At 40.2% G+C, this 25,523-nt stretch overlaps 1 protein-coding gene across 12 annotated transcripts in view; it reads right to left on the bottom strand.

Annotated features, from left to right (window-relative positions):
* LOC131436062 (neurabin-1) overlaps window positions 1-25,523 on the bottom strand; it is a 149,579-nt gene that overhangs the window by 11,962 nt on the left and 112,094 nt on the right. For 10 of the 12 annotated variants that reach the window (XM_058604511.1, XM_058604515.1, XM_058604512.1 and 7 more), the window contains 6 exons: window positions 25,291-25,388; window positions 24,843-25,226; window positions 17,554-17,607; window positions 10,362-10,571; window positions 9,247-10,300; window positions 8,608-8,879 (listed from right to left, as the gene is read on the bottom strand). In XM_058604511.1, coding sequence (XP_058460494.1) covers window positions 8,608-8,879; window positions 9,247-10,300; window positions 10,362-10,571; window positions 17,554-17,607; window positions 24,843-25,226; window positions 25,291-25,388 — 2,072 coding nt within the window. The remainder of the gene's footprint in view (window positions 1-8,607; window positions 8,880-9,246; window positions 10,301-10,361; window positions 10,572-17,553; window positions 17,608-24,842; window positions 25,227-25,290; window positions 25,389-25,523) is intronic. The other 2 variants (XM_058604516.1, XM_058604517.1) reach the window with 2 other exon arrangements.

Genomic DNA, 25,523 nt, shown 5'->3' with positions numbered 1-25,523 from the left:
CGATTTAAAGCACCTGGAACATTTTAACAAAAAGGAAAACATACTTATGAAAATGAATCGTTGTGCTATAGAAAGGCGAGTGCATGATCTGTATTCCTCCACTAGCCATGATTTTATTCCAAGAATCATGTCGCAGTATGGAGAGATTCTTTTCATCGTACAGAAAGTGTGACAGATTTTTTGCCTGGTATCTAGAATGGCGTATGTTTGTTATGCATGCGATTAGAGAAGACTTATGTGACTTTCGGTCAGAACACAAGGCTCCCATGTAACAAGGCTGGTCACCTACGACCTACGGCTCGTTTTATCCGGTTTACCCAAAAATCTGAAAAAAAGCCGTCAGGTCAACGGGAACGATCACAAACGTGGCCAAGACTTTGCTTTGCTTGTGGACCATATAGGCGGAGTGCAGATGGAAAACGGAACGTGGAAACGGTGTCGATTGCTGATTTCAATTTCCCGGTTAGAACTCCAAGCTTTGAACAGAAATCCTATGTCAAAACATCATAACAGGTCCGCTAGTTGAGGATTAAAGTATTTTTCTGATGTTTCAATATATACTTAGGAAACATTTATTATTTCAAGTGCATGTAAGAAAAGCAAAAAGTATTTTTTCAGTAAAATAGGAATTTTGAATGATTTGCAGAAACTCTCAAGGTATGGATCTAGAAGATAGCCTTCTGGAGTGGCTTGAATCACACTTAACGAATCGTGTACAAGTAGTTCGCTCCCAAAACATAAACTCTGAACCAATTAATGTAGCATCTGGCGTAGCTCAGAGCTCTCACCTAGGGCCTCTTCTTTTCATTTTTAATATAAACGACATTTCCATTTATACTCAAAAATCTAAAAGTGCTTATATATGCAGACGACATGAAACTCTTCATGGAAACTGAAAATGTCCACGACGCTGTAATCTATTCCACATTTGGTGCTGCAAAAGTCTACTTCAACTCAATGTAACAAAATGCAACTCAATAACTTTCAGTAGGAAAAACGAAACTTATTCTGTAGACATATTTTTTGGAAATCAAATAGTAAAAAAAGCAAAATTGTACGAGATTTAGGTGTAATTTTGGACTCCAAACAAACATAATTTTCAAGACCCATATACTTTAAAATTGCTATATAGTACAGATGTCAGACCCATTTTGGAATATTGCAGCCAAGTATGGAATCCATATAACGCTATTCACGAAGAACGCATTGAATCGATACAAAAACAATTTCTTTTAAAAGCACTTCGTAAATTAAACTGGACAGCATTTCCTTTACCATCATATGAAGCACGCTGCATGCTCATCAATATACAAACATACTAATCGGCTAGAATACGGATCTCATACCAAAAGTCAAGGTGTGCCATATAATTGTTTTGAGAAATCCGGGTGATATCGATACAGCAATAGACTATTTTAATCATTACATGTTTGAAGTTAGTAGTCTATCAGTTCCAAAAGATTTAACAAAATGTAATTCTATCATCAGCAACTGCTCCTTCGTCGACATCAATATCAACACTCCTGTGATCCAACTATCCAACAAATTTAGGACCACTGAGGATTCATTGAGCAAATCCAACCATATTCTAAACATTCCTAAAGTTTTTTACAAGTCCTCAGAAACCAGTTTCAGCTTTTAAAGAATTCTTCAATCAGCTGCTCCCTGCAAACGGTGGATAAGGTCAAAGTTGACAGTTCTCGTGTATTCGAGTTCCGAACAGGAAGAATTCTTAGTTTTTTCGTTTTTTTTTAACGTTATCAAACTAACTAGAGATCATGAGAGGAGAAGGAATATGAAAATATCCATAGTACTCAAGGAAGAGCAAGGATGTGTAGATAAAGTGCGGAAAGTGAGACGAAACAAGAGTAAGCAGAAGGCTTCTCGTATCTAAACTTTTACCTTCTACAGAGGAGTCGAACTTAGGCATCTTAGCGATGCGAATCATTCGAGTCTCTGATATGTCAGAAAGTAAAGGTAAAGGTCGTTTACCATTTACTATCGTTAAAAAAAACGAAAAATAAAAAAATCACTGATCGATCAGAAGTCATAAACAAAAAAGTAAAAATGATTCTTAGTGTCAGTAGAATCATAGCACCAGCCATGCAATAATTCTGACGATATAAATCTGTTGAAAAAGAAAGTCGATTCCCATGAAAGATATGTAATATCAAGGCTTTGCATAACAGCATAACACAAGTATTGTCTTAAGATGACATTACTGATACAAATTATGACGAAATTAGGGTGACGAGTGTATCGAAAAGTAGTTAGCAACATTGATTATTGAATAAAGAAGCGTAAAAAAACATATTTTGACGTCAGTTTTCGATATATTGTAGAAAAATTACATTTTTATGCATTTCACTGATTATAATGAAGAAAATCCTAGTTTCTGTGAAACGCTCGCACTTTGGACTTGACATTCTTCATTAAATTCTGCACAGTTACTTTTGTGACTTTGATGGTAGCTGTCCAGATTTTTTTAACTCCTGCATGTTTTGGGGCACTGTACCTTCCTTCCAAAAGTGCCGCTTGACAATTGCCCAATACCTTTCAATTGGCCGAAGATCCGGGCAGCTCGGTAGGTTGATGTCCTTTTCCACGAATTGTACAATATTTTTTGACAACCACTGTAGAACGGAGTTGGCGTAGTGGACTGAAACCAAAGCTGGCCAGAAGAGAGGAAGAGCCTTATGCTTTCTGTACAGTGGCAGCATTCTTTTCGTCAAACATTCTTCCTCGTACACCTTGGCGTTAATTGTGCACTTCGTGAAGAAAATCGACGACCGCAAACCACAGGTACAAATTGCTTGCCAAACCAACCGTTTCTGCCCAAACTTTTCCATCGCCACCGTGGTGTTAGCGTCGCCCAGGTCCTGGTACACCGATTTCGTATAATATTGCGGTCCGGGCAGCGCTCGAGAGTCTTCCTTGGCGTAAGTTTCGTCGTCGATCAGGATGCATCCGTCTTTATTCTGTAGAATCCGGTTATACAGTTTTCGCGCTCTTGTTTTAGCCTGAACTTGCTGTACCAGGGACATTTTCGGCACTTTCTGTTTCTTGTACGTTTTCAGGGAGTTCCGAACTTTAATCCGTTGAATCATCCCGATGCTGGTGTTGAACTGCTTGGCCAAATCCCGCGTCGACGCCGATGGGTTTTTCCTGATGTACTCAACCACTTTTAAGTCCCGGCCGGGCTGGCTGGGACCCGTTTTCCTACCGGACCGGGGCAAATCCTTGATGGAAAGGGTCTTACCGAACTTCTCGATAATACTTTTGACACTGGTGTGGTGCACTTTCACCCGTTCTGCAATTTCGTTGTACGTGACACCACTTTCTGAGCACCAAGTGTGCAGAATTTTCTTTCACGTTTCCGGATCAATTCGACTAATCATTGAAACGATAAACCGTACCGAAACCAATCGATTGCGCAGCTGTTATTGACATGTAAACAAACATGTCACCGCAAAACACGCTGCAAAAAATTAAGCCATTTCAGAGTAATAACTGTTTGAATGTTGCTAACTACTTATCGATACACTAATCATTTGCAAACTTAAAAACATGAAGGTTCCCTGAGAATTTTTAATAATTTTATAAAAAAAATTTCCGATGTTACCTTGAGACAATTTTGCAAATATTTTGTATTGCCAACAATTTTGCATATATTTTGTATACTTACTCTCAAACTTGATAAAAATTCAGCAAAAGTATCTAAATTACGTTATGAACTTTCATTGTGGTGTCATTTATAAAAACTAAGAAAGCTCTTCTGATTATTTAAAACCCTGCTGTTACACCCTTAAAAATCGTTGGACGAGACATGGGATGTTGGCCCAAAAGATTGTTAAAAAAATCCACCCGGCGAATGACCTATCAAGGTCCTATCGGTTTGTTTGACCGTCTACTGATAAAAACTATCAATTGGAAAAGATTTGAGGTCGATTTAGAAATTTTGTTACGGTTTTCGCCATGTCAATCATGGTAAAAACAAAAATTTTTCGCAGCTCACAACCGTCAAAATCATCTACTTTGCTAAACATTTCAGTGAACCAGTGCAGAATGACAGAATTTTCAGTAATTACGATGTAATTAATGAACACTTTGGCATTCATCTCTTATTACTGTATTTACTGTAATGTATGGTGTGTATATTCAAAAATCGGTTCGCAAATTCTATATAAGAAAACTAGAACCTGTTTTTAAAACAAAATAACATTCCCAAATCCGTTACAAGTTGTGGATGTTTTTTTCAAATCATGAATGGTTGTAACTCATGATTCTTCAAGATTCTTAAAAAAACGAGTTATAAATGAAAACGCATTGAGCGACACCCCAGTGCTCTATGATGGAAAACTACTAGACGAAAATAAACCTTCATTCTTCTGCTTTCCGATGCCGTGTTCGCTTTCTCCCTTCCTTGTTTGGTTCCAGTGGAAAACAAAATGTGTCAGATTCCTTTACGTAACCCTGTACAGATCTTCGGTAACGATCTAGCTAGTACTGATAGCAAACAAACGTTTTAGGTGTCATTCTACACAAATAGCTAGAAAACAAACGTAAAAATTGGTGAAAATTGTTCACAGAAGAGAAAGTAAACAAAGAGAATCTGCCATTGGCTGTTAGATCCGCTTGAAAAGTTCACATCGAATTGATTTTTTTTTATACACCATTTGTGTACAAGTGAAGGTTTCTGACTTACAACGATTTGAAGAAAGTGCATGCCAATGTACATCCAATCCAATGTATAACACATGGATCAATGAGTCCCGAGACTAAAGCAGAGATGGTGCTCGTAGTAAACCAGTAACCACGTCTTTCTAGAGTACTAACCTTTGCTTGAAACGGGTCAAAATTTTAAGTCGATCCAACCAGAAACAGCTGAGATATCGAGGTTGGAATAAAGTCGTTTTGTAGTTTGTTTAAAAAATGGAAAAAACCGAGTTTCGTGTTTTGATAAAACATTGTTTTGTAATGGATAAAAACACCGTGCAAGCGAAACAATGGATTGAAAAATGTTATCCGAACTCTTGTCCATCAACAGCAACAATTTGTCGGTGGTTCGCCGAGTTTAAACGTGGTCGTACCGACACAAATGACGCGGAACGCTCGGGTAGACCTGTGGAAGCCGTTACACCGGAAAATGTGAGTGAAGTGACAAAAATTATAATGAAAAATCGTAAAGTGAAGCTCCGTGAGATTGCTGAGATGACACAGATATCATATGGAAGTGTATTTACTATCCTTCATGAAAAATTGAGCATGAAAAAGGTTTTTTCCAAGTGGGTGCCGCGATTGCTTTCGACAATGACAATGCACCCTGCCACAAGTCGATGAAAACAATGGAGAAATTGAACGAATTGGGCTTTGATCTGCTTCCCCACCCCCTATACTCGCCAGATTAAGCCCCCAGTGACTACTGGCTCTTTGCTGATCTTAAAAATATGCTCCAGGGAAAAAGATTTGGCTCAAATGAGGAGGTCATCGCTGAAACTGAAGCTTATTTTGAAGCGAAAGATAATTTTGTTTATAAACATGGTATTGAATAATTGGAAAAACGTTGGAACCATTGTATCACCCTAAAAGATAAAGAACCATTGAACCCCCCCCCCCCCCCTAAGTTTTGCAAAAAAAAATATTGTTTCGATTGTTAGTCTCGGGACTTATTGATCCATGTGTTGTTTTGAGAAGTCCGTCTTGCGTCGAATTGATTTCTCTGACTGTGCAAAACATATGATTGGCTATGCCGTGTGAGAAGTTTCATCCAAATTGGAGTGCGCGAAATCGATGACCCATTTCCGGCGTTGCTCATTCAACATTTTCCGCAACCGAATGTCGGGAACCAGTGAGACCAACGATACTTTCAATTACTAAATTTTCTAAAAACCATAAAAAATCTGCCAAAGCTAATAATATCGTTTGAGAAAATTTTCTATTCAAACCCGTGGAGTTTTTGTGATCAACTCGAATGTCTTTAGTGACGAAAAAAGACAGGCGGGTAATGCCAGAGACGTAACTGGATGAGGCGAATACGAATAAAAGACACACTACCTTCACACTACTGAATATCGAGAATGGTTCTCATTAGCTCATGGATTGTATAAAATGTGTAAACTTTCATTTCTTCGATTTCAGAATTGTAACGGAGCACCTTTAACAAAGTACGACACGTTTTCTAGCAAATTTTCAATTCAATAAGGTGAGACAAAAGAGAGCAAACAGATATTTCGTACAGCTCATTTTGGTGAGCAGCTCCGAACCGTTCAGTAAACCAAAGTGAATCCTATTAGCTCAATAGCTCATTTAAATTGAACTGGAACTTTATTCAACTATTTTGCTTCGTGTATGTGAACGAAATTGAACCATTGATTCGCATTGAAACATTATTTATCATTATTTTTAAATTGGCCATATTAGATAAAATCGGCGAATGTAAACAATATAGCATCTCTGTTTCTCTCTTAGCCTACTGAGTGAGATTACTGACAATTTTTATTTTCATCTGTTAATGAAGGATAGATGCAAGTGCGAAAGAACGAACGAAATTTTCGGCACATATTTCGTCTCGTTTAGAACTCGCTCTTTAGAGTCAAAGATCCGTTCAGCTCGTGGCATTTTTCCGTTTGCGGGGTTTTTTTTTATAAAAGAGTGATTCGATTCGATTCATTGGATCAGTTCAGGAGTGAATTGCTCATCTTCACTAACCACATTAACACAGACAATCATTTCAATAAAAGAATGTATCAAACGCAAGGATCGTTATTTGGTTCCTAGAAGAACCAGATTGTTAAATTTCTAACAAGTTGTAAAGCCTTTTTCATGAATGCAAATCGTCTGCTGCTGAAAATTGTTGATGCTAATTACCGCTATTGGATAAATTCGAGCGCGTTTTTCTCCGATGAGAAGAATCAGTTGAGTAATGATCGATAGATTTGTTGGGTACTTGACATGGATGGTGGATGATCACAGAGCTGCTAAAATACTAACCACCAGTTCGACTGTGTCTGGCGGATAACAATTTACTTAATCTTGCTAGTGATAAGCTGTGTAAAATAGCTGGTCGTTTTCCGTCTAATGCTAAACATAATTTTGCCTTTCATTTGAACTCGTTCAGTTGAACTGATGCGTAACTGATTATATTGAAATCGTCGTACAAGTTCAAGAAAGCGTAAGCGAGCGTGACGAGTTTCCCTCCTTGATTCCAACAGTTTAGGAAAACTTTGTCTTATTTATAGATCATAATTGCTGACAAATGTTGCACATATTCTTCGTGTAACCAATTCATTCACCCATCCTCACTGCGAATATCCTGTCTATACTAATGCCCGTCTCGAACAACTTTGAACTATTCACTGCACAAAAGAGAGAAGGGTGAAAATGAATAAGCAATAATCGTAGAGAACCCGAATCTACTAATGCATTCTTCGCTGCTGGTATACATCGTGCATGTTCGTTTTATACATTCTTTTGTCATTCGTTAATTTACTTTACTCTTCGAATTGTTTCGAATAGCGTCACTGCGATGATCCTTGGATTCCATTCTCCACGAAGCATTCTTCATCTAATAAATTCAAAATATCTCGCGAGGTAGCAGCAATTGGGGAGTGCTGGGATATGATTCATCACACACATAAGACTATGGTACTAATACAGAGGAAAACGTCTTAATTTGCTTGTTTCAAAGACAGCACGAACGATCATCACGAATTAGGTTTTGACGATGATCGCTGCATGAATATTCGTTTCACATTCGCGTTAAGTCATTCGTCATATGTTCAATACGAATAACAACTGCAAGGAATAGATCTTCATGCGAGCAACGAAGCAGTATCGGCTTCGTTCGCACCCGAATATACGGACAAGTCCGATAGTAGCGATAGTTCAAATGCTTTGCACATGATGCTAGCGTGCAAATTATTTTCAGTGTATCAGAGCGATTACCGAACAAAGGCGAAGGGAAGCGAACGATGATCATTGGCGTTCATTGCAGTTTTGATATTCGAGCAGCATTGTTGCTGATCATATTTTCGATGGCATGAGAAAGACATTGTCGTCTTTGTACAGTACGAAATATTCACGATAGAAAACTTATCACTCTTCCACATAATCCAATTTTGAAAAGGCGCCGCATAGTAAAGTAATATGTCAAAAATATTTCTGTTAGTACTGCTACAGAAGTAATTAGAATTTTTTTGAAATGGTAGAAAGTGCTCTAAAATAGACTGCAATTTTCTAAACATTCCTAAAGTTTAAAACTGAATATTGTTTAATTCAGAGAAGACTCTAAAAGTGAGTTGCAATTTGCTCCAGTAAATATAGACGTTGTTGATGATTTGGTAAGAGATCCAAGGTTGGGTAAAAAAACAAAACTTTCAACTGTGGCGGCGGTTGTTAATGAAAAACCAAACACGGAAGAATGCCTCCAGACATTTATTCAATTGCAAAAAAGTCCATCGGGAATTACGTGAGAAAATCTAAATAGGTACAGAATAGAGTACAGGTAGACTGTTTCATGCTTTTGAGACAGTAGCAATCTGATAAGTTTATCTCTAAGATATCATATTCATCGTTCAACTCGCGTGTGAAATCAAAGGCTGAACTCACCTGTTCGTTAGACCACTCCTCGACCGGGCCACTCTTCCACTGGTGTGAATCCCTCAGGCGATCACTCGAAAAACTCGACGTCGATCCGGACAGATCCAGGGTGCGACTGGGGGAATACGCACCGGGTGACGTAGAACCGCTGCTGGCGCTGGACGGCGAGGGTGGACCCTGGGAACCGTTTCCGCCTGCCTGCTGACTCGATGGCGTCTGTTGCTGTTGCCACGGACTGCTACTTCCTGGAGGAGACAGATTTTGTGGAAGAATGTTTTTCACTGCGAACGATCGGAAGCCGGATGTAAAAAAAGGAAGAAAAAACACCCAAAGAAAAACTACAATTATCATTCGGTCCTACCATAACATCACGCAAGCTAAGCATGACACTAGTTTGGAAAATTTCGATATTTATTCAATCGGCCGTTACTCGCTTTTCGAGGCGTAGTTTCGTAGCTTCAAGGCTTATTCACACAGCAGTTTAGTTGCGTCCAGTATCAGTATCAGTATATATTAGAAATGCATGCATTTGAAGATATTTTAAAGGCAAGTTTATCATATTCCAGCGACAGAAATCATATCCACATGTGAATAAGACTTTTACAAGCACACAAACCAGACAGCAATACTATGGAACTGCCAACTTACCTTTTGGCTGGGCCTCGTTAACTGCTTTCTTGATTTCAACCAATAAATTCTGCGACAGCGACGCAGCCGGACTGATGTGTCGCTGGTTGATCTCCGAGTAGTCGTCGCTGGAATCACGCGAAGAGCCGTCATCCAGAGTGCGTCGTTCTGCTAGCCGTTCCTTGAGCTGTTCCGCCAGTACCGGTGGCGTTATTCCTTTCAATCCCTTGGGTCTTCGGGATGGATACATCCAACTTTCGCTGGAAACTCCACTGTCCTTCAGTTTGTCGGTCGACGAACCAAGATCACTGTCATACGAGGAAGCATTGAGATCGGAACCGTAGCTGGAATTTAGTTTGCTGTTGTCTGTGGGTGCATTTCGATAGATATTCGGGATAGTCGAGTGTTGTGTCTGTGCTACATTGTGATGATGATCGGCGCGTTCTTTGTTCACCTGAGCGTACACCGGAAGACCTGAATTCTCCTGGCCATTTTTGATGGAATTCACCTGACGGTTGATGATCTGAGGTGTGCTGTACAGTCCACTGTATTCGTGGGACACCGAAGTAGAATCGGTAATTTCCTCCTCGCTTTCATCCAGCGCACAGTCCGAGCCACTATTGCTGTGACTCTTTTTACCTGGAAGACGCTTTGATTTACCTCCTCGCGCTACCAAATCACTTTTTCCTTTGTTGACGGAATTATCCAATAGCTCATGTTGCGGGACGGCCGTATCCAACTCGTCGTCCTTCTGTACGGGCAATTTACGTTCGACCGTAGCCGTCTTGCCGTCCTCACCTTCGCCGTCCGGAGACAGGTCGGAAAATTCCGTATCGGACAGATCTGTTTCCAGCTTTTGGAACACCGGTTTCGGAGGTTGTTTTCGAGTCATTTGCGGGGTCAGCTTCAAGCTGGTGCTATCGTACGGCAGTATCACTGGGAAGCCGGCTTTTCGTTGAGTCTCCTGCAGTTCCTGTTCCAGATGGATCACTCGGTCTTTTAGCATTTTGACCAAAGCGTTGTACTCGGTATCCTTTTCCTGCAGGTGCTGGAGGTAGTACTCCTGGAATTGGATCTAATTGGGAAGAAACGTTTGATTCGTCAGTGGACACATTACACACAAAACGCAAACTCACCATATCTCGTTCGCGGTGCTGATAATCGCGCAAAATTTTCTTAACCCGGCCGTACTTTTTCTCCAGTGTGGCGTACTGGGCCTGGCTCTGCTGCAACATGTTCTGATAGTTGTTGGCTTCCTTCTTGATGTTGGCCAGCTCCCGTTCGGTTTGCTTCATCCGCTCGGCCAACAACTCAGCCTCGTTGCAGCTCTGCTGATACTTGATAAGCTGTATTTTTTTTAAAAAATACAGTGGTAAATCGAAGGCAAAACAAAGAAGGCGCGTTAGAAACATAATTTGAAGTTGAAAACTCGAAGAAGAAAAAAATGTGATCCAAGTAACCGTTTCGCTTTTGTTCAACAGGCGGCTAGCAGATTCACATGCCGTACGAAATGTCGGAAATAAAATGACAAGTGTCTATGAAGGAATAGGAGTTTTATAGAAAAAAAAAATAGAATTTAAAAAGAAAATCATGTGTTGGTTGTCTTTTACCGCTACTTACATTTGAAACCTTTACTAAACATGTTGCGGTATATGGAAATAGCTTTATGTAAACAATAGAAATAGATTACAGCTGGTAGAAGCAGCATGACCACCGAGTAGTTTTAACAACTACTCAACAGCCTATCTCCAATCAGTTGTAAACAATAAAGCTAGTGAATGATCGGTGGTGGTGAGCTTTAGTTTTCTGTGAAAGTGTCGTGCGAGTCGGTTTGGTGAAGGGTTTGCGTTTTTTTACAGGTGTGGAAATAGGACATTCACAGCAACACAAACGACGCACACGCGAGGATAACTGATACAAAGGGCACAAACCAGTGCAAACAACACACGTGAAATGTATTTTTTTTTCGATTTTTTTTCGATTTGCAATGAAAACGGGACTCGGGGAACATTCGGAAAATTTTACGTTAGTAGAAAGGCGCGACGAAATTTTTCCTCTAGGTTGTTATTTTAAAATGATTCAAATAAAGAACATCATTGCCGTTTCAACCTTCCGAGCGAACGGACGTGATTTGGATTTACTGCGAAAGCATTGAAAACCAGTTGTGTGTGTGTGTGTGATAAAGTGGTCGGACGATCGAAACGATATTGTGTGATAGACAATAGTGCTTTTTCCTCTGAGAGGTTTTTTTCGCATTATATAATAGAACAGTGCCTTATTGTGAGCGGTGGATCGAAACGGTACCGTTAGCCGGTTATTGTTTCGGCGATCAAGGCCAAGTGTGCGGATTATAAACAAGCGGCCATTGTGTGAGGATTATAAATAAGTGTGCTTTTTCCTCTCGGAGGTTTTTTGCACATCATCAAAGCGGCGATACGCCGACCGACGAAGACCAGCTTGGTGTCCCCCGTTGGATCTTAAGTTAAGTACCGTTACTTCGATTATTCGTTTTTGACCATTATATTTCCCCCCGAATTACTTGTTTCTGCGCGGAAGTAGTTCCGCGACATGTCTAATTTAAGTCCTGGCCCCCCCGCTCCCGATGTTCAAATGGAGACTTCCCTTGTCTGTAAAATGTCCCGCATAAAGAGCTATCCTGATGGGCTCGCACTACCGGCCGGGCCTTACGCGGTCTATTTCCGGACCAAATCAAGAGAAAAAAATTTAAATATTTTAAAAATATCGCGAGACCTGTTTTCGCGATATAATACTATAAAAAGTATTGATAGAATACGGCCAGACAAGCTCAGGGTCCTGTTTACCAGCTCTAAACAGGCTAATGAGCTTGTTCAAAAGGATCCCTTTACGCAGGAGTACCGCGTCTACGTGCCCGCTCGCGAAGTAGAAATCGACGGTGTGGTCACCGATGCGAGTTTGACTTGCGAGGATATTCTTAAGTACGGGGCGGGTTGTTTTAAAGACCCCTCACTTAAGAATGTCAAGATACTGGATTGCAAGCGATTGCATTCAGTATCGATCGCAGGGGATGGAACAAAGTCTTATCCCCAATCAGACTCTTATCGTGTGACCTTCGCCGGCACTGCTTTGCCCAACTACATTCTCTTGGACCGGGTTCGTTTGCCTGTTCGTTTATTTGTACCCCGGATAATGAATTGTACCAATTGCAAACAACTGGGGCATACAGCTACCCATTGCAGCAATAAGCCACGTTGTGCTAACTGTGGGGAAGCTCATGCGGACGGCTCTTGCGGTAAGGATGCTGAAAAGTGTCTCTACTGTAAGGAGGGTCCACATGACCTCTCTGATTGTCCCGCTTACAAACTGCGAGGTGATCGAATGAAGCGTTCCCTAAAGGAGCACTCCAAGCGTTCCTTCGCAGAGATGCTTAAAAGTGCCACCCCTCCTAAACAGACAACGAATCCATATGCCTGCTTGTCGACTGACGAGAGCGATTCTGACGACCCTTTGGAAGGTCCATCTTCAGCGGTCCCTCATAGCTGTAGGAAAAGAATGAATAAATCTTCTCATAAGCTACCTAGTAAGGGTTCGAAGGTGTCTTCCGAAGGGCTTCGAAAAGTTACAGCTAACGGGAATCGGGAAAAATCACCGAAGCAAAAAGCTCCTGGTCTCGGAAAACTCAATTCCGAGATGGAATTCCCACCACTTCCAGGGACTACAAAATCCCCAAGCGTCCCTAAAAATCCACCAGAGAACCAACTAGGTGCTGGACTTATCAAGTTTTCTGATGTTGTGGACTGGATTTTTACAACTTTCAATATTTCAGACCCTCTTAGAAGCATTTTAATTGCTTTCATGCCTACAGTAAAAACATATTTGAAGCAGTTGACTGCAAATTGGCCCCTTCTTTCAGCGATTGTATCTTTCGATGGCTAAATCATCCACCGAGGTCACGGATCTAATCACTGTTTTACAGTGGAATTGTAGAAGTATTATCCCAAAAATAGATTCATTTAAATTTCTAGTAAATAATCTGAAATGTGACGCATTTGCATTGTGCGAAACTTGGTTAACTTCTGAAATACCCTTAAACTCCCACGATTTTAACATTATTCGCCTGGATCGAGATGATCCCTACGGAGGAGTACTTTTAGGGATCAAAAAGTGCTATTCTTTTTATCGAATTAACCTCCCCTCGATACCAGGTATTGAAGTTGTCGCATGTCATGTTACAATCAAAGGTAAGGACCTTTGTATTGCTTCCATCTACATTCCCCCAAGAGCCTCGGTTGGGCATCGGCGACTCAGTGATATCATTGAGCTCCTTCCCGCACCGACGTTGGTTTTGGGAGACTTTAACTCACACGGTACGGGATGGGGCTGTCTTCACGATGATAACAGATCAGCTATGATCCATGATATCTGCGATAACTTCAATATGACAATATTGAATACGGGAGAAATGACACGGATTCCTGCACCACCAGCAAGACCAAGTGCGCTGGATTTATCTCTTTGCTCGACATCGCTACGGTTGGATTGCACGTGGGAGGTAATTCCTGATCCCCACGGTAGCGATCACCTACCGATCGTAATATCAATCACCAGCGGCTCAAAACCATCGAAGACAATCAATGTTTCGTACGACCTCACACGAAATATTGATTGGAATAGCTATGCGACCTCGATATCTGAGAAACTTGAAAGAACTCAACAACTTCCTCCGGAGGAAGAGTACACGTTTTTGGCTGGCTTGATTCTCGACACTGCGACTCAAGCTCAGACGAAACGTGTACCCGGCGCGAAAACTAACATCCGTCCTCCCAACCCGTGGTGGGACAAAGAGTGCACAAATTTAAACGCGGAGAGAGCCTCCGCGTATAAAATATTCAGAAAAAATGGAACACCTGATAATTACCGGAATTACGCGGCGTTAGACGTTAAAACTAAGAACTTGATTAGAGCCAAGAAACGCGGTTACTGGCGTCGGTTTATAGACGGCTTAACGAAAGAAACATCTATGAGCACTCTTTGGAACACAGCCCGACGAATGCGCAATCATAACACCACGAATGAAAGCGAGGAATATTCCAACCGCTGGATATTCGATTTCGCTAAAAAAGTATGCCCAGACTCTGTACCGGAACAGAAGATCACCCGCGCCGCGACACCAAACACAAACGAAACACCGTTTTCGATGGTAGAGCTCTCACTTGCACTCTTGTCATGTAACAATAAAGCCCCGGGATTAGACAGAATAAAATTCAACTTGTTGAAAAATCTGCCTGACCCCGCCAAAAGGCGCTTGTTGAGTTTATTCAATAAGTTCCTTGAGGGCAACATTGTTCCACATGACTGGAGACAAGTGAAAGTGATCGCCATTCAAAAACCAGGAAAATCAGCCACCGATCACAATTCGTATCGGCCGATTGCTATGCTTTCCTGTATCCGGAAATTGTTCGAAAAAATGATTCTCTTCCGTCTAGACAATTGGGTCGAAACTAATGGCTTACTTTCAGATACACAATTTGGTTTCCGCAGAGGCAAAGGAACGAACGATTGTTTGGCGTTGCTCTCAACCGCAATTCAAATGGCATTTGCTCGTAAGGAACAAATGGCGTCAGTTTTCCTAGACATCAAGGGGGCTTTTGACTCAGTTTCCATAAACATCCTATCTGAGAAGCTGCATCAGCATGGTCTTTCGCCAGTTTTGAACAACTTTTTACATAATCTATTGTCTGAGAAACATATGTATTTCGCGCATGGTGATTTGTCGACAATACGATTCAGTTACATGGGTCTTCCTCAGGGCTCATGCTTAAGCCCCCTTTTATACAATTTTTACGTAAACGACATCGATAAATGTATCAACACATCTTGCACGCTAAGACAACTTGCCGATGACAGCGTTGTGTCTATTATAGGACCCAAAGCTGGCGATCTGCAAGGGCCGTTACAAGATACTCTTGCCAACTTATCCACATGGGCTCTTCAAATGGGTATCGAGTTCTCTACGGAGAAAACTGAGCTGGTTGTATTTTCAAGGAAGCGAGAACCAGCACAACTACAGCTTCAACTAGGGGGTGAAAACATAGCTCAGGTCTTCACATTTAAATATCTCGGGGTCTATTTCGACTCCAAAGGCACATGGGGATGTCACATTAGGTATATGAAACGAAAATGCCAACAAAGAATCAACTTTCTTCGTACAATAACCGGATCGTGGTGGGGTGCCCATCCAGGAGACCTGATCAGGCTGTACCAAACAACGATATTGTCCGTGATGGAATACGGATGCTTTTGCTTCCGATCCGCGGCGAACACTCATTTCATCAAGCTGGAAAGAATTCAGTATCGTTGTTTGCGTATTGCCTTGGGTTGCATGCAATCGACTCATACGATGAGCCTCGAAGTGCTGGCGGGCGTTCTCCCATTGAAAAACCGGTTCTGGGATCTCTCATATCGTTTGCTCATTCGATGCGACATTTTGAATCCTCTGGTGATTGAAAATTTCGAAAGGTTAGTTGAGCTCAATTCTCAAACCCGTTTTATGTCCTTGTATTTTGATTACATGGCTCAGAATATTAATCCTTCTTCGTTTGTTTCCAACCGTGCTCATTTCTTGGATACTTCTGATTCTACTGTGTTTTTCGATACTTCCATGAGAGAAGAGATTCGTGGAATTCCGGATCACGTGCGCCCTCAAGTGGCCCCAAATATTTTTTATAATAAATTTAGAACAGTCAACTGTGAAAAGGTGTTTTACACTGACGGATCAAACATCAACGAGTCCACAGGCTTCGGTATCTTCAATCAAAACATCACCGCTTCGTACAAACTCAGTGATCCGGCTTCAGTTTACGTCGCAGAATTAGCTGCTATTCAGTACACCCTCGAGATCATTGAAACCTCGCCCAAAGACCATTACTTCATTGTCACGGACAGTCTAAGCTCAATAGAAGCTCTCCGGGCAATGAAGCCAGGAAAGTACCCCCCTTATTTTCTGGGGAAAATACGGGAACACTTGAGAACTTTATCTGAACGGTCTTATTCAATATCGTTAGTCTAGGTCCCTTCGCATTGTTCCATTCCGGGAAATGAAAAGGCAGACTCATTGGCTAAGGTGGGCGCATTAGAAGGTGATATTTATGAAAGACCAATCTGCTTCAATGAATTTTTCAGTATTTCTCGTCAGAAAACTCTCGAAAGTTGGCAAACTTCATGGACGAATGACGAACTGGGACGATGGCTACACTCCATTATTCCTAAGGTATCAACGAAACCGTGGTTCAAGGGGATGAACGTGAGTCGCGATTTCATTCGTGTTATGTCGCAGCTCATGTCAAATCACTATACATTCAACGCACATCTCCGGCGTATCGGGATCGTGGAGAACGGGCTCTGCACCTGTGGCGACGGTTATCAGGACATCGAGCATGTCGTGTGGTCGTGCGTAGAGTATCGCGACGCCAGGTCGAAGCTACTGGAATCCCTCAGGGCCCGAGGTAGACCGCCTGAAGTTCCGGTTCGGGATGTGTTGGCGAGTCGGGATAGCTCATATATGCTTCTGATATACGAGTTTCTCAAACACATTAATATACAAGTGTAATCTGTTACATCTGGCTTAGAAAGTTCCTCCTATTTATCGACGTTGTTTCAACTGTGGCTAAGAATAATCTTCACCTGCAGGTTCGACACTAACTTCCGCCGATTATCCCGATTCCTCATCTGTCCACCATCTTCATCGGAACTAACAAGATCTTTGTGCTGTCACTAACCTTTTCGCTTCCCCCCTCCCCGTCTCTTCACCATCTCGATGTCAACTAATTAGATCTCTGTCGTTTTAGTCAATTCATTCCCATATCCCCTTTTTACTCCGTTTTCCGCAATATTTACTTCGCTATTTTTTTTCTCATTTTCTTCTGTAACAAGACCATCATCGCCCACGGAAACTTACCAACAGCATGCGGGCCACCCGCCGGGTATTCGTAACCTGGGGGTGTTTCCCGCGGACCCACACGGACCGAAGAATGCGGCCAACATGAACATTCACCAACGCCATATGGAAGACTCTCATGAAATATTCAATTCATCGGCCACTGCCGATCACCAGCTGAAGGCTGGATCTGCCAAAGTCAACCATTGCGACCCAAATATGACATTACTCAATGATACAACCCTAGTTTTAAGTTAGTCGTAAATTAAAATTAGTAAAAGCCCTTGGCATCTTAGAGCTTAAGCAGTGTGCCTTAAACATTATATTCTTGAATAAAAAAAAAAAAAAATAAAGAACATAGGAAGAATGAATGGAAAATTTCGACGGTGAGTTCGGTATCAAATCACACTTACCTGTTGTTTGAGACTAAGGATATCGCCCTCATGCAGTGCAATGGTTTTAAGATTCTGGAAATTTTATATTGCAGGGAGTTTATTTTCAGTACAATCAGTTATATTCAATATTGGGTGGGTGAGGTGGTAGTACAGTTGGTAAAATGGCTAAATTTGGAATAACATTTGCAGCAGCATTCGATGGAGCAGATCAATTTACAAATGAAATAAGGCAGCAGTTCAGCGCAAGGAGTAGTTTGTGTGTTAAAAAAAAGTTAGGAACAATGCAGAAGAATATTTATTTGTTTCCATCATGCAATTAGTCTGGATTAAACTACTAAAAAGAGAAGAGAGCAATTTACCGAGTTGTGTCATCTACAACAGGATCCTGTTGTTCGCACAATAATGCATGCATAATACTGTTAGAGAAATATCAAATTTACTGAGCACTCATTACCGTAAAGATTAGTAGTTTCAAAAAGAATATATAAAGAAAAGTAGTACATGAATACACGATTAAAGTTGATTAAATTGTACTTCTTACAAGCTTCGTTCGGGGCTTCGTTTGAATATAATCGCTATCTCACAATCGACAGGGTGGATCGCAGTAGTCTATGCGCAAAGAGTACACGGAACCGCAAAACTGCCTAATTTTGAGTACTTTCCGTCCATCTTCGGGGTTCGGTTCACTAACCTAATTTTAGGTAAATTGGCTCCATAAAACATTCTGTCATTTGAGCGTTATTTGTTTTGTTTACAGTGGCTTGAAAATTTTACTTCTGCAATAAAATGGAATTGAATCGTGAACATTTTCGTCACTTCCGGTGAAACTCTCAACGGGTGAGCACGTTGCATCGTGTTAGTCCGGAGAAAATTCGAGTATTTCGCAAGAAAGAAAGGATATTCAGCCGTACTTTGACGATTCGAAGCAGCCACACAGCGAGATTTTCACTTGTAGTCAAGTGAAAATAAAGTCCATTGGACTATAAACGGAAATTAACTGGCAATATAGCCTTAGTTGCTGTGCCATCAATTCGGCGTCATCTCAAGTGAGGTGACGCCAACCAGAAAAGAAGAAGAAGAAGAACATTTTCGTGCAATGGTCTATTACGATTTTCGTCGTAGAATATCAAGACAAGAGTGTTTCAATCAACTTAATTCGACTTTTGGCATTGTAGCACAATCCTACGCGACTGTAAAAAAAAAACTGGTATAATGAATCCGATCGAGAGCGTAGTTCGCTTGCCGATGAATTCAAAGAAGGACGTCCAAAATCAGTTGTTTTACCAGAAAACATCGATGCTGTGAAAAATCTGATAATGTAAGTGTGAAAAACATATATGTTATTTTGCATGAACATTTAGTCGTGAAAAAAATTTGTTCACGTTGGGTCCCACATAAATTGACAATTACTCAAAAAAATACTCGTGCCGATTGGTACGAAGAAATGCTGAAAAAATTCAATCGTGGTACTTCAAATTTGTTGTATAACATCTACACAGGTGACGAAACATGGATTTACTCATATGAGCTCGAAACTAAACAGCAGTCAACTGTTCCAAGAAGAACCAAATCCAACAAAAGTTGTTTGAAGTGCGCTCAAAGCACTTCAAAGAAAATGGCAGCTAGGTTTTTCGGTAGAAACGGACATATCGCTACCGTTGCTTTAGAGGATCGTAAGACCGTCAATTCTGATTGGTATACCACCATTTGTGTACCGGAAGTTATTCGTAAAATGAGGAAAACAAAAGCAAGACCCGAATAATGAAAATAATGAAAAAAGCAAGACGCAAAATCATTCTTCATCACTATAATGCAAGCTCTCAAACATCGCCACAAACAATCGAATATTTGAGCACCCAAAACGTCGAATCGATGGGCCACCCACCATACTGTCCTGATATGGCACCTAAAGACTTCTATTTGTTATTTTCCGTGAAGAATAAACTGCGTCGAGAGCGATACAATACTCCTGAAGAAGCTGTTGAAGCGTTCAAAAGCCATGTTTTGGGGATACCTCAAGATGAGTGGAAACAATGTTATAAATATTGGCGTATGCAAAAGTGTATTGATCATCTAGGGGAATATTTTGAAAAACAATAAAACCCTTTCCGATCAAAAATAATACTGTTTTCATTTTAAGGTTAAATACATAAGTAATAACCCTCGTATTCATAGAAACAATGTAGTTTACTCTGTGGACTTGGTGTTTGAGGAGATACTCCATTAAAATTTTTTTTTATTAAGATTTCTAACATCATTTGGGCTCATTTTTGATATGTCACATATTCGGCCACATGTCTCAAGCCAAATGTGTTTGAAAAAAAAAGTGTGCGGATAGAAAATAGTGCCATTTGTCGGTTGCATCTCTCATACGTGCTACAGAACCGGAAGAGTTAGGGAGTGTATCGAAAATAAACTATCGACATACATTTGTGGTGTACGCATGTATTTGTGATGGTTTTTTATGCACAGATCACAGTATGCTGTGCGTTTGGGTGTCAGCTTTCGTTTGTTTACTTGGTTGTGCGGTTGAAGTTCTACGTTTTCAAAATGTTGCGTATTTAAAAAGGAAGTGAAAATTAAGGTTCTGGACAGATGGCTGAGTGAGAAGGGTATCACTATGCGAGAATTGGCGAAGCGGTTTAGAATTCATCATGCCAGTGTTAAAACCATCATTAATAAGTTTGGGGAACACTATTTCTTGGATGAGCTACAGAAGGCAGAAAATCCGGTTCTTTAAACCCGAAACTGGACCAGACAGTGGTATCTCTAATCATAAAGAACAAATCAATGTCAATACGTGAATTGGCCAAAAAACTAGGAATGAGTGTTGGAATGATCCAACGCATCAAAAGGCGAAATCACCTGAAGACCTACAAGACGCAAAAAATCTCGCAACAAAGTGTAGAACAAAAGAAGCGAGCAGCAACAAGGGCCCGGAAATTGTATTCGCTTTTTTTGAAGTGTCCGGATGCATACGTTTTGATGGACGATGAGACTTATGTAAAGGAGGACTCAAAAACTTTTCCAAGCCACAATACTTTACTGTCGTCGTTGGGGAGGATGTGAGCGATGCGGACAGGTCGATTCAAGAGGAGAAATTCGATCGAAAGGTACTGGTATGGCAAGCAATATGTTCCTGTGGTTTGAAGTTAACCATTTTTAACACTACCGGAACTATAAATGCAGAAATCTGTCGATCTGAGTGTCTCCAGAAGAGATTGCTGCCTGTATATAAGAAGCATAGTACACCTCCACTGTTTTGGCCGGATTTAGCGTCGGCTCACTATGCCAAAAGCACTCTCAATTGGCTTGCGGAAAAGTGTATAAATTTCGTTGAGAAAATATCAATCCACCAAATTGCCCTTAGCTTCGACCCATCGAACGTTAGTGGGTAATCGTGAAGAGGGTCTTCAAGAAGACTGGTAAGGTAACTGGGAACATGCAGGAGTTCAAAAAAATTTGGGCTCAAGCGTTAAAAAAATGCGATGCAGCACTTGTCCGGAACTTGATAAAGAGCGTTCAATCAAAAGTTCGAAAATTCGTTAAGGAATAACTTAAATTCCGTACAATAAAGGATCAATTTTTAGTATGAATAAAATATATTTTTTTATCATAATTTAAAAGAAAAATTTGTCGATAGCTTATTTTCGATACACTCCTTACAGTCTGTCGAGTAAGAGTGTGCCCAGCGATAATTTTGAGTTATACAAGCTGTAAACACACTTAACACCGAGCTTGTGCTCGATATAAGCCCAAAAAATTTCGACGAAAGTCAATTCACAGAATTGAATTTAAAATTTTTCTGTTTCAACAGAGTTCGCAGCCGTTTCTAAGCGTACAGAACCATTGCATGGCTGATGCTACGATTCCACTGTCACTAAGCAAGTTCTGCAACTGAATTTCGATAAATAACAGGAAAAAAATGCTACTGAGTTTTGATGAACATGTTTTCCTTTGAAGAGAAGGACCAGTTGAGTATCCACGGAAGAAGTAAACCTCATGTTGAGAATTTTATCTGCAGTGTCCTGGTGGACAATGATGATGCTTCGCTATCGATGAGTACTTCATCTGTCTAGGTTTATTCATTTTGAATGATTTACCCAAACCTAGTTTTTATGGCTTAGTTAAATTCAAAAGACCAGCAATTTGTTTTAAGTTTATTGTTTTATTGTCCAGAGGAATGACCATTTCGGGAAAATGTTTTTCGACGAAATGACTAATTCGGTGAAATGGATTTCGACGAAACGGAGGAATGATCCTGATCTGTTGGTAGACAACGAGGTAGTAGAAACTATGTAGGAAGCTAATGCTTTTCAAAGAACTTCAAAGTTAACTAAATTTTGTTTCCTGAAGACACGCACAAAACTTGATCTCTAAAAGCCATATTTCCTACATCGTTGATACCCTCTATGATCTTGAAACATGAACATTCGAGGACTCAACGTTTTCGGGAAAAAAATCTTGCCATCAATAATCGATTCTAGAAAGAACAATTCAAGAAATCAACAGCAGAAAAATGTGGCAAAATCAGGATCGACTTACACCGATTTGGATGAAACTTTGCACACATCTTCATTATGGCAAACCATTTGTTTTACATTAACGGAAAGACCAATTTGACTCAGAACTATACCCCAGTAGCTTAATTGGAAGAGCATCTCCACGGCAAGGAGGAGGTTGCGGATTCGAAAACATAGATTTTTTCGCAGATTTTCATTTTTTCGCAAATTCATTCATCTATCTTCCGTCTTGGTCATTGGCAGCAATGAAAAGTAAAAAAGTACGGGTGTGTAATGTCAGAGACATAACTGGATGTCGTGAATACGAATAACACGATTTCTTTACACTTTCGAATTCCAATTGATAGTGGAATTCTCTACGATATTTAGCACAGTTCGGAACGTTTTTCTCGAACGATTTTCGCACAGCGAAAAGTGCACGAAGCAAATCAAATTATTTTGGATTTTCACTAAACTGATGATTTTTACCTTCGATTTGGAAAGAAGTAATCTTAATAGTTTTTTAGAAAACATTCAGTGCCATTAGAATGGCTGATTTCGTATAATGTTGTCCACTTTTCGTTTCTTGTTTTCGTTTTCTCTAATGCAATTGACCAGCAGCTGATGCAATCGTTCTTGCTTGAATTGAAACTAGCTTTGCATCAAACCGACACATCCGCTCGCAGTGCCAAATGATGCCAAACTGAATCAATTTTTCTTAAGAGGCTTCTTATGATTTCGTTTGTAGTTTTTTCACAGATGAGCGGTTCCAACGGCCACACATATAGGCACTTATAGAATTTTGACGTCGATTATCTTATTTCCGATTTGCATATTTCATTGAAAGAAACTATCAAGGTGCTGTACAGGATTCATTTCTGCCTTTTTTTCTCGAACTATTTTCGCACTGCGAAAAGTGCACGAAGCAAATCAAATTATTTTGGATTTTCACTAAACTGATGATTTTTACCTTCGATTTGCAAGAAAGTAATCTTAATAGTTCTTTAGATAACATTTAGAGCCATTAGAACGGTAATGGCTATAAATATCGATTTTCGACCAAGGCTCCCCTTTTATAACGTTCAGTTGAAGATATATGCCTGACTACCTCAAAATCGTCGTCCTTGCGCGAGAACCTCAAGTAAAAGTAAAGAGTTTTTCGCGATGTTTTAAAATTTTCAGAAAACTTAATTTTTGAGTTGTTTGTGGTTATCTCACATTGTTCAAAATATTATCCTAAATTCCTGATCATATTTTTGATGAAATAGTGAAAAAATTATGTTGCTGCCATTAATACAAGTCGAGATATTCACGATTAAGTTCTGCCCATTCTTCCATATGGTTAATTTTGAAAAAGCGCCCCATAGTAAAGTAAGTCGTATTCACGACAAAACTGAATTCGAGACAGCTTCCAGTATCTTAGTATAGCCCAAAATAATTTTTAATGTCATTAGAATCGATCGTGTCCGGTACACAACCTTGTAATATTATTTTGAATCATTGTTTCGGTGTTTTTGAGTACCCAATCGATTTCCTGTAACTCAAGAAAGTGCATCCCAATACACATTAGCTTTTCATGATGGCCTCGCTGTTTTCGATAAAAACAACCAAACATATCAACAGGTTAATTTATAAGGGTCCGTGATCACGTTATGCGGAAAAAGCTCCAATCAAACAAATCTCCACTCGGAGGTGCACCTTTAAACACTCAGTTCTTGGTGGTTAATTGACAGTTTACCGAACAAAACCGGTATTGTTTCCCAATCAGACACGATCCGCTCGAACTCTCGCTCAAAAACCTGTTTCATCGAAGAAAATAGTTTTCGACCATTTTCACGTTTTAAAAAAAATTGCAACTTGAGTTCTTGTTAATGTAAGCCTTTATGCAGTTAGGTCTGAAGTATAAACATAAAAATTATTATTCTGCTTAAACGAATAACATGGCCAAAAACGCATAGTAGTTGTCAAAAGAAACATGGATTAAGTAAACTGAAAATTGCACCTTACCGTATTACTTTTTAAAGTTTTTTTTTTGACGAGTTATCCGGTTTCATTCGGGATTATACCTGTCATGAAAGCCATCTAGTCTTACCACTGCTACATGCAAGAGTGGCATCAGTTTTACTATGAAAAAGCATGCTAATCAATTATAAATAAATATAGTAACTACGAGAGGTTAGTTTCAAGAGGAGAGAATATTTTGTTTGATGATGAAAAAAATTGTGAAAAGCTGCGGATGCTTAGTAGTAGAATGTTTCAAAACAAGCAAATAAAGCCAAATTTATCAGGTAGAAGAAAAACAACAAATCATAGAAACAAATTAAGAAATGAAAGGCTACTGAATGAAACTAATACAACGCGAAAATTATAAACCAAAGATGATAATTGATCCGTCTATGATTCTATCAGGGATGTAGGCTACATAACATGACTGAATGATTTACCGCTTTATGCTGCCAGCATTCCAATGAGAGCCGTGTTAGGAGGTAGAACAAGAAACGAGAACAAACATGAACAAATACTGCAGCCCCAAAATGATTTACAGGCACAAAAACGCAATATTATGTTAGAAGAGAAAAAATACTATTGAATTCAAACTATGCTTCATCTTTTGTGATGTTTTGATTTAACAGTTCAGCACAAAATTGTTACTGTAAATTACTCGTTTTAAATTTAATCAAAGCTCGCTCGATTACTAACAAGTTCAGAACACGATTGAACATGATAAATGATTGATCAGTCAAAATGAATGAATGAATGAACGAACAGTACTAGCAACTGAAAATCGGTATCACTTCAATTTACCTCCTGCAGGATACGGCGCAGCGATTCCACATCGCTCGAACGGGCAGCTTCCGTCTCGAAGAGTGACTCGGCCTGGGCAGCCGTCGGACTGACCGGGCCCTCCGACACACTTGAGTTAGCCGAAACGGGCAAGGTCGAATCCTCGGAAATTTCCGTATTCCGGCGAAGATAATCCTCCAATTGCCGCTTGACTCGTTCCTCCTTTTCTCGGTCGGCCTGTAGGCTCTGTCGAATCAACTGAGCGACCTCGGAATTTTCCGGATCACGCTCGCGCCCGATCTGGAACCGCACCAGACCGGATGTGTTACGTAGTACCGAAGCGGCATAGGCCTGCGTAACACCGACTAGACTTTTACCATCGACTTCGATGATTTGATCGTTCACCTGCACGGCGGATGAGAGAAATTTTTTAATCGGTTTGGTGAGATGAAAAAGATTATAAATTTACCTGTATTCTTCCATCACGTGCAGCGGCACCGTTGTCAGTAATAGTTTTTACGAAAATTCCTAGCTTTTCCAGACCCGCATCGGCACCGACACCCATTCCTACGAGGAGAAACCAATCGAGAATTATTGTTTGGTTTAAGGGAAACACAACTCTGGGTTTGCGAAGAAAACTAGTTAATTACAAGCTTATTTGTAAAAGACTTCATATCACACGTAAATTACTATCCGTGTTAA

The sequence above is a fragment of the Malaya genurostris genome, chromosome 3 (assembly GCF_030247185.1).
Source record: "Malaya genurostris strain Urasoe2022 chromosome 3, Malgen_1.1, whole genome shotgun sequence".
Lineage (NCBI taxonomy): Eukaryota > Metazoa > Arthropoda > Insecta > Diptera > Culicidae > Malaya > Malaya genurostris.
This window is presented reverse-complemented; position numbering and strand designations above follow the sequence as displayed.